The sequence below is a fragment of the Chiloscyllium plagiosum genome, chromosome 9 (assembly GCF_004010195.1).
Source record: "Chiloscyllium plagiosum isolate BGI_BamShark_2017 chromosome 9, ASM401019v2, whole genome shotgun sequence".
NCBI lineage: Eukaryota > Metazoa > Chordata > Chondrichthyes > Orectolobiformes > Hemiscylliidae > Chiloscyllium > Chiloscyllium plagiosum.
In genome coordinates, this window is record NC_057718.1 from 22,562,060 (window position 1) to 22,577,143 (window position 15,084).

Below are 15,084 nucleotides of genomic sequence, written 5' to 3' on the forward strand. Positions count from 1 at the left end.
TTGGTTTTACACAGTTGGTCAACATATGGTTAGGTGATTACTGTAGTTATTTTAACTCTGTGTTTTTCCTTTGTGAAACCATTTTAGTCCATGGAAGTTCCAGGTATTGAAATCAAATGATGAAATTCAAAAATCAATGGTAAATATTTTACCACTACGTGAAAAAGGCATCATGTAAAATATAAGATTTTTGTGAGCAAATCTTTGATGTAAGACCGTATTCCAAATGTCTGGTAGGGCAGCACGGTGGCTCTGTGGTTAGCACTGCTGCCTCACAGTGCCAGAGCCTTGGGTTCAATTACAGCCTCAGGTGACTGTCTGAGCGGAGTTTGCGCATTTTCCCTGTGTCTGCATGGGTTTCTGCTGGGTGCTCTGGTTTCCTCCCACAATCCAAAGATGTGCAGGTTAGGTGAATTGGCCATGCTAAAATTGCCCATAGTGTTCAGGGATATGTAGGTTAGGTGCATTAGTCAGGGGTAAATGTAGGGGAATAGGTCTGGGTAGGTTACTCTTCGGAGGGTCGGTTTGGACTTGTTGGGCTGAATGGCCTGTTTCCGCACTGTAGGGATTCTAGCTTGCAAAAGTGGAGCTTAAGTTGCATTAGTCAAATTACAACACATCCCTTCTCTCGGTATAATCTATTTCACTGGTTCATAATATTAACTGAGTAGATAAAAAGGGATGAGGCTGACATTTAACCTCTGATATTATTATTGTGATAATTAATTGAGAAAAAAGGGGGGGCATTTGCTTTGTTAATAAAATTTCAAATTCATACGAGCAGGAGCTGGTGAAGATTTTTTCATTTGCCCAGCCCGTTCTGCTATTAAACGAGATGATAACTAACCTGTGAGTTAATTCCATGTGCCCCCTTTGCCCAATGCCCCTTAATATTTGGTTAATGTAGAATGATCAATTTTAATTTTTAAAATAAAGATTCAACTAACATCACTGCCATTTCCAGAAGAGAGTTCCAAACCCTGACAATACTTTTATGTGAAAAGGCATTTCCTACGTTCAGCCCTGAAAGCACTGCCTTGAACTGTTAGGGCTGAATTTACACTCCTCATTGGCTCTGCAAAGGCAATCTAGGTGGACAATAGAATTTTCATTCGGAATAACTAGGTTCCTTGGGGTCTGCTCAGGAATCCCTGGAAGTGAATGTAGAGGATGTTGGTATGGAGGAGGACTGAAGACCTGTCAAGTGGGCTTCAGTACTGTGCCCAAAGAGACTGTCTGTCACTGCAAAAATCTAGGCCTTTGATTCCTTCAGTGGTGTAAATCGTTTCTCCCTCTCTACCCCATCAGTTCCCCTTAATATCATGAAGAGTTTAATCGAATGACCCTTAACTTTTAAAAATTTCAATCACAGTTTTGTGATTTGAAATTTTAAATTAAAAGCGAAGAAATGCAATGTTTTAACTTCCTGGTTTTCTGTTTGTGGGAATGCTTCATTGTGATTGGCTACTCATTCTTCTTGCTGTGACGCTGCTGCTGGACTGCTCAGGATCCCCTTGAACTGGCATTACATGGAAACTGCAGGTGGGGAAGAAGGAACTCTCTACCATGGAGGAGGTGGCCAAAATCTTTGGGGGCAACCTTTTACAAAGTCAGAAGCAAGTACTAACCATTGCACTGCTGACCACAAAATCCAGGACACAGGGAAGAAATTAAAACTTTGAAGATTCTACTCCTTAACAAAGAACTTATCTCATTTAGAATTGTAATTATCATGTGGTAAACATTCACTTGTAATACATGGTTTGAGAGGTACAAATGAAGAATAACCTTGATAGTGAAGAAGGTGTTTGGGAAGCATTGAATACAGGAGTTGGGAGGTCATGTTGTGAAATAAAAGATTTGTTAAACTTGGAAAAGGTTTCGAAAATATTTACAAGGAGGTTGCTAGGGTTAGAGAGTTCGAGCTATAGGGAGAGGCTTAATAGACTGTGGCTATTTAACTGGGAGCACTGGAGGCTGACGTTTGTAAAATCATGAAGGGCATGGATAGGGTGAATAGCCAAGGTCTTTTTAACAGTGTAGGGAAGTCCAAAATGAAAGGACATAGAGGGTGCTATGGAATGAGCTGCTAGAGGAAGTGGTAGAGGCTGGTACATTGAAACATTTAAAAGGCATCTGAATGGGTACATGAATAGGAAGGGTTTAGTGATATGTGGTCTAAATGCTGGCAAATGGGACAAGATTAATTTAGGATACCTGGTCAGCTTGGACGAGTTGAACCGAAGGGTCGATTTCCGTGCTGTACAACTCTATGAATCTATGACTCTAAACAGTACAAATGAGAGTGCATGTAACTACAAATTCAGATTATGACTACAAATTTTACTTTATATTAGAATTTCTCCAAACAATTATTTTAATGAAATATCTGGTGAGAACAATATAAGATTTCTTGTTTGGCACTCACTCCAATCTCTATAATGGAATGTTCACATTCCCTTGCAGGGTTAATGTTGTTAGATAGAAGGAATCTGCTGATTTACTCCAGCCAAACTACAGCAGTCTGGAGATCCTAACAGTGTTCAATAGAAGGATCACTGGACCCGAAATGTTAACTCTGCTTTCTCTCCACAATGCTGCCAGACCTGCTGAGTTTTTCCAGCAATTTGTCTCTGATTTCCAACATTCACACTTCTTTGTTTTTTCTTCTAACAATTTATTTTGTTTGTACTAAAGCAACAAACTTTCATCATATCTCTTGTATGTTCACCACTTGGTCTATTAACTTATTTCAGGGTGAGCATTTATAATCAGAATACTTATATTGCATTTCAAAAGTTTTTCATGACTCATTCAATGGCTGTGAAGTGTTTCATTTGTGTAAAGCAGCTGTTGTATTTTGAACTGCAGTCAAGTTAAACCTCTTTGTCATGATCAATGAAGGCAAACATATTGATCATCATTTCAGCTATTGCTACGTTTTTGGAAGCAGTAATATTTTTGTTAATTTTAGTACCACCTAGTGTTGTTCCGATGTTAACTTGCATCAACCTGTTGTTTACAGTTGGTTCTGTGTGTTGGTTGGGCAGACACTCGTATCCAACAAGATTCTTGCGAAATAAGGGGAGGGTGAAAGCTGTTAAGTTAGTGGAATGTGGACTAATCCGATCTTACTGAAGGGTAGATCAGGTTCAAAGATCCTAATCCTGCTTCTAAATCATATATTTGTAAATATTACAACTAAAAATCAGGGTCTAAGGGATATGATTTTGATTGCCTTGTAGTTCATAGTTCTGCTGATTTCAGTCATTCTATGGTCTGTATAACTATTTCTGCTCATCCTCCGATCACTGCTTTACATTTATAAATGATCAACTCCTAGTTTTTCAGCTTGAATAAAAAGAGAAACAAAAGGAGATTAAGTTAGTCCATATGTGCAGAAAAATATGGAGGAAGGGACTACGATGACCAGGATCAGTTGAGCCTTTAGGAATCAACACTGAGTTTAACAATTTCAGAAGTTCAACACCCTCCTTCATGTTCGTTACCCACCCCCACACTCCTGGGTCCTGTTCTGTGTAGGTTGCTCCCAGCAAAGGCAAAACCTTTTTCAACCATTTATACTTTTTGCTGACACCCTATCTACCATTCATATCCTTCTCAGCTAATCATCAGCAATCCTTTTGTTTGCCTCTACTTGTCTGTCTTTCTCTCTGTCTCTTTTACCAACCTTTCCCAATTGCTTTCAGTTCTGATAAAAGGGTCTTTGGATTTGAAACATTAACTCTTGCTTCTCTCTCCACGGATGCTGCCAAATCTGCTGAGTTTCTCCAGCATTTTGTCTCATATTTCCAGAATGTCTGCAGCTGTTTGTGTTATTTTATTCAATTATTTTTAAGTTGTTCTTCTTTCACTTCACAAACAAGATTACCCTCGGTATTTCAATATTTGCTTAAGGTCAGCTCTTATAGGTGCACTTTGATAAATTAAACTGGAATCAATATGGATTTCATTCAATCAGTCGACATTTGAAAGTCAGTGTAATTGTGTTGGGAAGTCAGGACCGTCCTGTTATGAAAGGATTGATATTGTAATTGTTTTCATCATGACTAGGAGCAATCTGCATTTCTTTTGTTTATTTTCAGAATGTAATGCCCCTCTCAGCCGGATTGTTTAAAAGTGAGCGCAGGAATCCAACACCACAGTGTCCTCCTCGGCTTCATGTCCAATACCTTACCCCTGTGCTATGGAGCAGGGTGCCAAACGAATTCTTAAAAGTGGACATCAGTCGTGTTAGTGACCGCCATGGATGGCAGGTGCAATGTACAGAACCGCTAAGATTCATGTCTTTACATATTCCTGAAGAGAACAGGTTAGTGTCCAGAAGCATTACCATGGCAACATTCTGTGAACAGTTTGTACCTGTGAACTCTAAGTGTGGCCAAAACAACAGCACACACCTCACATCAGTATTTTTATCCTAACTTAATGAGTTCTAATACACAATTCATTTATTGATCCATTTGGTTTTTTTGGCATGCACGGTCAGAAAACCATGCTGAGCATCTAAGTGAAAGAGGAGGTCCAAACAGAGTGAGCACCATAAAGCAGCACACGTTTTACGTGATGATGTCTACTTTTAAGTGCTGGCTGTCAGGGCTTTATTGACATTTAAGAATGGATTAGATTGGATGTTGAAAGACATGGTTGACAAGAAATATGGGAGCAGGGTTTACACAAGGGATAGGCATATTAATACCAACATGGGCTGATTGGCTTAAATCTATGTTAATGTCATTCTAATTATTATTGATTAGCAATGTCCTCAGCAGCACTGTATCTGTCCGTCTGCACATTTAGTTCTCCCTGGTCTGGATAGTCTAAATATAAGATTTGTTATGCAATGTAAATCTGACCTTCTTTAAAGTGCAGTAATTTAAAAGAAAACACAAGAAGTTTTACATATGTACTAATATTAATTAAAATTTTAACCTTTCCTTCGATTCTTTATGATATGTAGGGCTTTGGATATCTTGGAACTCACAGAGCATGAGGACCTGCTGAAATTTCACTACCATACCTTGCGTTTGTATTCTGCAGTTTGTGCTCTGGGCAATAACCGAGTGGCCCATGCCCTTTGCAGCCATGTAGATGAGTCTCAATTGCTGTATGCGATAGAAAATAAATATGTACCTGGTTTGCTGCGGACAGGTTATTACGATCTACTCATTGACACGTACCTTAGTACATATGCCACTGCCAGGCTGATGATGAACAACGAGTTCATCGTTCCGATGACAGATGAGACCAAGAGCATTACTTTGTTCCCAGATGATAACCAAAATCATGCGGTCCCTGGAGTAGGCCTCAGCACCTCACTCAGGCCTAGAATGCAGTTTTCTTCAGCCAGTTTCGTCAGTGTGACTGGGGAGTCTTTCCAATACAGCCCAGAATTTCCTCTGGACATCCTGAAGGCCAAAACGATTGAGATGCTGACAGAAGCTGTGCAGGAAGGCAGTCTCCACGTCCGAGACCCAGTTGGCGGCACCACCGAGTTCCTTTTCGTTCCCCTGATCAAGCTTTTTTACACGCTGCTTATTATGGGCATTTTCGGCAGCGAAGATTTGAAGCATGTTTTACAGCTCATTGAGGCCAGTGTGTTTGCCGAAAATACTCAGACAACAGAAGAAAATGTAACGAATGAAAAGGATGTAAGTAAAAGTGAACAAAAAATGGAAGGAGGCGATGAAGAATTCAAAAGTGACCAAGTCCCCAAAGAAGGGCTACTGCAGATGAAACTCCCTGAGCCAGTTAAACTTCAGGTAACACTTAAAGAAAATCTGAATGTTTATGTACTCATGCTTGTTAGGGGTAACATCTAAATTAGTAGATGTTTATATTCTACAAACAAGAATGTCAGAAAATTCAATGCCGATTGCATTTTATGCATAATTTCAACTATTTAAAATTATTCTGGGCAGGATTGACAATGAATGCATTGGTATATCTGTATCTGCTATTTTATTAATGTTTCAAAGCTATTTATTTCATTAAAATACCAGATAAATTTTATGTAAACTTGTGTTAATGTTCAAAGTTTGTGCGAAGATTTGTAGCTCGGGTGCTCGTTGCTGTGGTTCTGTTCGCCGAGCTGGAAGTTTTTGTTGCAAACATTTCGTCACCTGTCTAGGTAACATCCTCAGTGCTTGGGAGCCTCCTGTGAAGCACTTCTGTGGTGTTTCCTCCGGCATTTATAGTGGCACTATAAATGCCGGAGGAAACACCACAGAAGTGCTTCACAGGAGGCTCCCAAGCACTGAGGATGTCATCTAGACAGGGGACGAAACGTTTGCAACAAAAACTTCCAGCTTGTGTTAATGTATTTACGGTTGTTACTGTACAGTGCAAGTTAATTTTCTTTGTGTTTCAAACGGAAAAATAGTTTCCCACTGAATATTCTGATGCTCTGGCTTGCACACCCCATGCTAAAGACTGAGGCAACATCTTTGTCAACATCTAAGAGTAAGCTGAATGGTTAAAGGAAAGAGGATATGGGTGCACATCAATGCAGCTCCATTTGGGGATAAATGTTAGCAGGGATAGGTTAGGCTGAATGGCCTCTTCAGTTGTAATTAGGACTAAGTTGCTGTTTTCAAAGAGTTAGATATAGTTCTTATATAGATTAAGGAATCAAAGGGCATGGGGAGACATCGGGAACAGGATACTGAGTTAGACAATCAGTCATGATTATATTAAATAGTGGAGCAAACTCAAAGTGTTGAATGGCTTACCCCTGCTTGTTTTTGAGGTTTCTATGCTTCAAATTCATTGAATGCCGTCTGGACACTGGCGTTTGGAATATTTACAGTTTGGGGTGTCACTGGCCAGGCCAGCCTTTATTAGTTCAGTTGTCCTCCAGTCAGTTGAATGGCTTGCCAGGATCGTTTCACAAGGTTTAAAGGACAACCACACTGTTGGCCGCAGGTCGGACCAGATCAGCACACATTCCCTACACTAAAGGGCGTTATTCAACCAGATGGCTTTACACAAGAATTTAATTGTTTTGTGATCATTAATGGTACTGAGGGCAGAAATGTACCGGGGATGTGAGGTGGGCAGATGGACGGATGCTGGATCAGTGGTGTTGGAAGAGCACAGCAATTCAGGCAGCATCCGAGGACGGGCAAAATCGACGTTTCGGGCAAAAGCCCTTCATCAGGAATAAAGGCAGAGAGCCTGAAGCGTGGACGGATGGCCTGTTCTATCATCTCCCAACACCATTGGAAGAAATGTTATTGAAGCTGACTTGTTAATTGGAAGCCTGACCCCTGGCCAAAGGATGCTGCGGATAGGCTAAATGAGCAAATTGTGGGATGTACACCCCTCCCTCTCAGGAGTGCGGGTTGAGACCTGTGGAGGAATGGAGTTTTACAGGGGAGGACAGAGGATGTGGGAGTAATCATGGGACACCATCCCCATAATGCAACCCTCTGATGAGTTACCCCTCATTTTTCTTCATGTAGGTTTTTGAAAATTGGCTATCCACATCTGTTTGATGGTCCATGCCAGCCAAGAGCAACATGTTATTGGGGGCAACTGAGATTTTGCCAAGTTCGATTGACCCTTAATTATTCACTTCCATATAAAGGGTGGGCTGCTAATTGCGATGTCCACCCACGCTATTATGAGGGTGGATGGCAGGAGTGTAGACTGGGCAGCCCCCCTCTCCTCCCCATTTGACATACTGTCCCACTGAAAGCACACCCAGCAATGGGGCATGTAATATCCAGCCCTAGCTTTCTGTTCAGACAGTGAACTGGGTATGAAGTCTGAGTTGTGAAGGGTTTTGAATTCATGTCTACAGATCATTAATCTAGGCCTTTGGATTACGAGTGCAGTACTAGTACTGGATTGATAGTACTCATTACCAGTATTAAATTCCAATAGCAACAACACTACCATCTACCTGATAACATGGAAAATTGCTCTGGTATGGTGTGCCCACAAAATGCAGGATATATCGATTATTGCTACATCAGTCTACTCATCACTAATCAGTGATGAAAAGCCTCATTAACAGTGCTATCAAGTGGCTCTTATTCTGCAACAACTTCTTTACTGATGATCAGTTTGAATTCTTTTAGGGCCACTCAGTTCCTGATCTCATTAATATCTTCGTCCAAATATGCATTCAGTGCTGAGCTCCAGATGTCTCGTAAGAGTGACTGCACGTGACATTAAGGCAGCATTTGACAGACTGTGGCCTTAAGGAGCAGAACTGATGTCAATGAAAAGCCAGGGAAAATTCTCTGTTTTTGGAGCCTAGGTTCTAGTTATTGAAGGTCAATCATCTCAGTCCTGTGACATGCTGGCATGAGTTATTCAAGGTAATCACCTAATCATCATCAGCTGCTTCGTCAATAGCCCTCTCATTGTTATGAAGGATTCATGTTGATCAATGAAAGGTTTTTTGAACAAGGCATTTCTTGGTATTTGCACAGTTCATGATGATTGCTTGGAGAAAGGGAGGACTGCAGATGCTGGAGATCAGAGTCGAGAGTGTGGTGCTGGAAAAGCACAGCAGGTCAGGGAGCATCTGAGGAGCAGGAGAATTGACGTTTCAGGCAAAAGCCTTTCATCATGAATGCGACTTGTGGGCCAGAGGACTGAGAGATAAATGGGAGGGTATGGGGCTCGGGGGAAGGTAACTGGGAATGCAATAGGTAGATGAATGTGGGGGAGAAGATGATAGTTTGGAGAGGAGGGTAGAGCGGAGAGATAGGAAGGAAGATGGACATGTAGGACAGTTCAAGAGGGTGGTGCCGAGTTAGAGGGTTGGATCTGGCATAAGGTGGGGAAAGGGGAAATGACAAAACTGGTGAAATCCACATTAATTCTGTGTGGTTGCAGGTTCCCAAGGCAGAAGATGAGGTGTTCTTCCTCTAGGCGTCAGGTGATAAGGATTTGGCAATGGAGGAGGCCCAGGACCTGCATGTCCGTGGTGGAGTGGGAGGGGAGTTGAAGCATTTAGCCATGGGGGGATGAGGATGATTGGTATGGGTGTCCCGGAGATGTTCTCTGAAACAATCTGTGAGTTGCTGTCCTGTCCCAATGTAGAGAAGACCACACCAGGTGCAATGGATAAAGTAGATGACATTGGTAGAAGCATGGGTAAATTTCTGTCGGATGTGGAAGAATCTTTCAGGGCCTTGAGGGGGGAGGTATGCGTGCAGGTTTTGCACTTCCTGTGGTGGCAGGGGAAGGTGGTGGGAGTGGGTGGATGATGGGGGTGGGGGAGTGTGTCGATCTGACAAGGGTGCCACGGAGGGAATGGTCTCTTCAAGGGCAGAGGTGCGGGAAATGGAGGAGTGCATTGGAGGGCATCATCGGACCACATGGGAGAGGAAATTGCGGCTTTTGAAAAAGGAGGTCACCTGGGACTTTCTATGGTGGAATTGGTCATCCTATGAACAGATGCGGCAGAGGAGTTGGGAATAGGGATGGCGTTTTTACAGGAGGCAGGGTGGGAGGAGTTGTAGTCCAGGTAGCTGTGGGAGTCGTTTTGTAGTAGATGTTTGTGGTTAGTCAGTCGCCAGAGAGGGAGATAGAGAGATCCAGGATGGGGAGGGGCAGGTGTCTGAAGTGATCCAGGTGAATTTGAGGTTGAGGAGAAAGGTGTTAGTGAAGTTGATAAACTGTTCAACTTCCTTGTGGGAATACAAGGTAGCGCCGATACAGTCATTGATGTAGCGGAGGAAAAGGTGGGGGATTGTGCCAGTGTAGCTGCAGAAGATGGACTGTTCCACCTATCTGACAAAGAGGCAGGCGTGGCTGGGGCCCATGTGGAATGCCCATGGCTACCCCTTTGGTTTGGAAGAAGTGGGAGGATTGGAAGGAAAAGTTGTTAAGGGTGAGGACCAGTTCCGCCAGGTGGATGAGGGTATCAGTGGAAGGGGACTGGTTGGGACGGTGGGAGAGGAAGAAACTGAGGGGTTGGAGGCCTTCGTCGTGGCAGAAACGTTTGTACAGGGGCTGGATATCCATGGTGAAGATAAGGCGTAGAGGGTCAGGGAAACAAAAGTCTTGGAGGAGGTGAAGGGCATGGGTGGTGTCCCAAATGCAGATGGGGAGTTCCTGGACTATGGGGGAAAGGATGGTGTCCAGGTATGCAGAGATGAGTTCAGTGGGACAACAGCAGACTGAGACAATGGGTCAACTGGGAAGTTAGGTTTGTGAATCTTTGGTAGGAGGTCGAATCAGGCGGTGCTGGGTTCTCAGACTATGAGGTTGGAAGCTGTGGATGGGAGATTCCCAGAGGTAATGAGGTTGTATATGATTTGGAAGATAATGGTCTGATGATAGGAAGTGAGGTCGTGGTCGAGGGGACAGTAGGAGGAGGTGTCTGCGAGTTGGTGCCTGGCTTCAGTGGTGTAGAGGTTGGTGCGCCAAACTACCACAGCGCCCCCTTGTCTGCTGATTTGATGGTGAAGTTGGGGATGGAGTGGAGGGCTGTGTGTTGCGAGGGCAGGAGGTTGGAGTGGGTGATGGGAGTGTTGAGGCGGTTTGTATCACTGTGGCAGTTAGAAATGAAGAGGTCAAAGGCAGTTAACAGGCCAGCACGGGGTGTCCAGGTGGATGGAGTGTGTTCGAGGTGGGAGAAGGGGTCCTTGGTGGGTGTCTTGATTGAAAAAGTGAGCCCGGAGGCAGAGGCGGTGGAAGAAATGTTTGATGTCGCGACATGTGTTAAACTCATTAACCTGGGAGTATAGAAGGATGAAGATGAGGCCTTTGCTGAGGACTGAACTTTCATTCTCAGTAAGGAGGAGGTCTGGGTCCAGAGTGGCACCTTGGAGCACTGGAACAGCTACTTTTCCATTAAAAAACATCTGAAAAGACACTATTGATAGTTCCTGAATGACTGTATGTGTTCAGCAACGTCTATCTTTGTGTGCCAATACATCAGACTGATAGCCATCTGAACCAAATCAGGATGGTGAGTGATCTGAAGCAGACCTGCAGGTAGTGGTGTTCCCATGCATCTTATCAAACCTGATCGTTTTTGCCTTCAAGAAATAAGAAGTATTGGTGAAAAGTGTAATGAAACTGTATATGTGTGTGTGTGTGTGTGAGAGAGAGAGAGGGTGTTGACCAGTTTTGCATGCTGGTTTTGCAATAAATCATTAAGTTTTGTTTTGTAAAGAAACAAAGTTGGTGGATTGTTGATCGAAAAGATCTGGAGGTCCCCCTGAGACTCAAAATTATAAATGATGCACTACAGCTCATGAGGTAGAAGACTTTCAATTCATTTTCATTTTCAGTTGAGTCTCAAAATATTGTGTATATGAAACTGAGAACATACAATTTATTAAATGCATAATTTTTCTGTGAAAAGTTTGGAAATTAATAAAAATAAGTCTCTGAAAGTAACCAAAGCTCAATCACTAGCATCTTCCAAATCCATACGTTTTATCACCTGCAGGGACAAGGAAGAAAAATGCATCAGAACACCATTACCTGCAGGTTCAGTTTTAAACCACTCACCATCCTGATTTGGAAGTTTATCAATGTTTCTTTACTGTTGCTGGGTTAAGATCCTGGAACTCCCTCCCTTTGTGTGCCACAGCACCAATGAACTGCAGTGCGGTCAAAAAAGATGCTCACCACCACCACCTGAAGGGCAATTAGACGTGGAGAATAAACCTTCATGCCCATGATTGCCACATTCCAAGAACAAAACAAATTCAAAAATTAAACTTGCAAACAGCCTTCAGTGAGTTCTTGCATCGTTATCAACAACTATACACTACTTATTGAAGATATTTTTACTTCACTAATAAGACACCAGTATAGTAAAAGTATCTGCCATGACTTAGATCTTTGCCCACACAACCCTTACCTGTAGCTGTTATGTTAAGTAGATACAACCCACTCATCCACCCACACCCAATAAAATTATTGCTTAGCTTATTTAAGGAAGGATGTAAATGCATTGGAAGCGGTCCAGAGACACTTTACTAGATTAATAGGTGAAATGAGCAGGAGGTCTTATGAGGAAGGGTTGGACCAGGCTAGACTTGTATCCATGGTGAGTCAAGAGTATGGTTCTGGAAAAGCACAGCAGGTCAGGCAGCATCCGAGGAGCAGGAGAATTGACGTTTTGGGCAAGAGGCATTCATCACTTCCATCTTGTATCCATTGCATCCAAGAGTAAGAGACAAGTTGATTGAAACATAAAGCCTAAGGGATCTTGGCAGGTGAGATGCGAGAGAATCTAGAACTAGGGGTTATTGTTCAAAAATCAGGGTTGCCCATTTAAACCAGATATTAAGAAATTTCTTTCCTCATAGAATCTTGAGTCCTCATGAGTCTTTGGAATTATCCCCCTGAAAAAGTTGTGGAAAATGAGTAAATGAATATTTTGAAGGTAGGGATTGATAGATTCTCGTTAAGCAAGGGGTGACAAAATATTATTAGGGTAGGTGAGAAAGTGGGTTTGAGGTTACAATCAAATCAGCCATGAATTATGGATCAGGCTTAAAGGGCCGAATGGCCTACCCTTGTTCCTGATTCACATGTACATGACAGGAGGCAAATTAGATGCCCGAGGGTTTAGGATTGAGGAAAATATGGAAAGTAAGTCTTGCATTTCTGTGGCATTCTGATGTCTTCCAGCCTCAGGATGTTGTGAAACATTTTGTAACCAATGAATTGCTTTTTGAAGTGTTATAATGTAGGAAATGCAGCAGCCATTTGCACATAGCAAACCCCCACAAGCAAAATGATAACATGTATGCGATCTATCCTTTAACGAAACAAATTAAAGGATATACATTGATCTCTCTAACTTTTAGTCATTGTGCATGACCTAATGATTTAACTTTACAATACCTTCAGTTTTTAATGTGCAACCAGACTTATGCTGTATCTTAAATAATATTTTTACATGATAAAGTCTGAGTTGCTGGTCAGCTCTGCAACCTAGTATTCCAGAGGGAATGCTGGGGGTACATATTGGCCTGGAACCCGAGGAAATTTCCCCTGCTTTTCTGCTAAATAGTGTCTGGGATCTTTCAAGACCACTTGAGAAGACAGATGGTGCTTCATTTTAATCTCACTCATCTGAATGATGACACCTCTGAGAAAACAGCATTCCCTCAGGAACACATTGGCTTGTCTGTCTCGATATTTTATGTTCAGTTTCTCGGGTACAAGCTGACTCGCGACGCAAGAGTGCTATCTGCTCAGCAAGAATTGACACTTAAAGGTCCATATTTGGGACCTTTGCGTTATTTGGGAGAAATGGTGACATACCGGTAAAATCAGGCTGAAGATATAAGTTCACATCCCACCCATTTTCTCACCTACCCCAATAATATTTTGTCACCTCTTGCTTAACTAGAATGTATTAACCCCCACCTTCAAAATATTCAATGACTCAGTTTCCACAACTTTTTTCAGGGGGATAGTTCCAAAGACTCATGAGGACTTGAGACTTTATGAGGAAAGAAATTTCTTAATATCTGGTTTAAATGGGCAACCCCTGATTTTTGAACAATAACCCCTAGTTCTAGATTCTCTCACATCTAACCAAAGGTCTGTTTCTATGCTGTATGACTGTGTAACTCTAAGTCTGTACTATCAATAATCCAAAATTTCTCTTTAAGGTGGATTTAAAACTATTGTGGATATTAACTATGTGAAACTGGTAATGTGCAGTACATAGTATTTCACTATTTTTTTCATAGCCAGCACCAAGAGAAGAGATGCAGTCGATGTTAACACCACTGCTTTCTCAAGGGAAACTTGGGATGTGCAATAAATGCCAGTTACACTCACATCCCAAGAATGATTAAAATAAAAACATGGCACAGGCTAATGTAATGGCTTCTTTTTCCCCAGATGTGCCACCTTTTGCAGTATTTGTGTGACTGTCAACTACGACACAGGATTGAAGCCATTGTCGCCTTTTCAGATGATTTTGTGCTAAAGCTTCAAGACAACCAAAGATTCCGATATAATGAAGTGATGCAGGCATTGAACATGTCTGCTGCATTGACTGCCAAGAAAACAAAAGAATTCCGATCACCTCCACAAGAGCAAGTAAGAACGCCAACAATGGGGTGAATGGATAGATGCTTACTGCCTTTATATGTTGCAGATTTTTCATGACCCCTTTCATTTTTGAAGCCTTTAAGGAATCTTATTCTTGATACCTAATATCTTGCTAATTTTTAAACTCTGTTAGCATTTGCATTATCTTAATGTTTTGATATAACTGTACAGAGGCCGGTATCCCATCACCAAGTTACCTTTTATTTACATGTGCCAGCCAGCTTGGATTCAGTCCCTGAGGAGCGGAGATTATGAATCCCCTGTTTATATCTATCAGCCAAGGCTCCCTGATTAGTCCAGGGTCAACAACCCCAGTTGAGGATGTCATAGTCAATATGATCCACCAAACAGTATGTGTTTGTACTTCAGAAAGTTTGAAACATTGCTGTCAATTACTTCTCGATTAAGCTAAATGGAATAAAAAAATCCACTCATTCTGTTTACTTCATATACTTATCTTTATATCTTACCAGCTTACTGTCGTATGAGGTTGACCAATTACTCATAACCTAACCTCATAACCACTGTGCAGCATGGTGGCTCAGTTAGCATTGCAGCCTCACATCACCAATGATCTGGGTTCGATTCCAACTTCAGGCAACTGTCTGTGTGGAGTTTGCACATTCTCCCCATGTCTGCGTGGGTTTCCTCCTGGTGCTCCGGTTTCCTCCCACAATCCAAAAATGTGCAGGTTAGGTGAATTGGCCATGCTAAATTGCCCGTAGTGTTAGGTGCGTTAGTCAGGGGTAAGTATAGGTAGGGGAATGGGTCTGGGTGAGTTACTCTTCGGAGGGTCGGAGTGGACCTGTTGGGCCGAAGGGCCTGTTTCCATACTATAGGGAATCTAATCTAATCTACTAACTGGTCACACGTTTGTGTTCAACTCATCAGGCGAATGTAAAAGATCCCATTTCACTCTCTGAAGAAAAGCAGAGGAGTTCTCTTTGGCCTATGTTTATCCTTAACACCACATCCCCCTAAAACAGATTATTTGGCCACATTCTCAGTTTT

General features: G+C 42.2%; 1 protein-coding gene across 1 annotated transcript in view; it reads left to right on the forward strand.

Moving 5' to 3' along the window:
* Positions 1-15,084, forward strand: part of ryr2a (ryanodine receptor 2a (cardiac)) — a 749,067-nt gene that overhangs the window by 498,603 nt on the left and 235,380 nt on the right. The window contains exons 34-36 of the mRNA XM_043695572.1: positions 4,107-4,333; positions 4,982-5,783; positions 13,861-14,061. Coding sequence (XP_043551507.1) covers positions 4,107-4,333; positions 4,982-5,783; positions 13,861-14,061 — 1,230 coding nt within the window. The remainder of the gene's footprint in view (positions 1-4,106; positions 4,334-4,981; positions 5,784-13,860; positions 14,062-15,084) is intronic.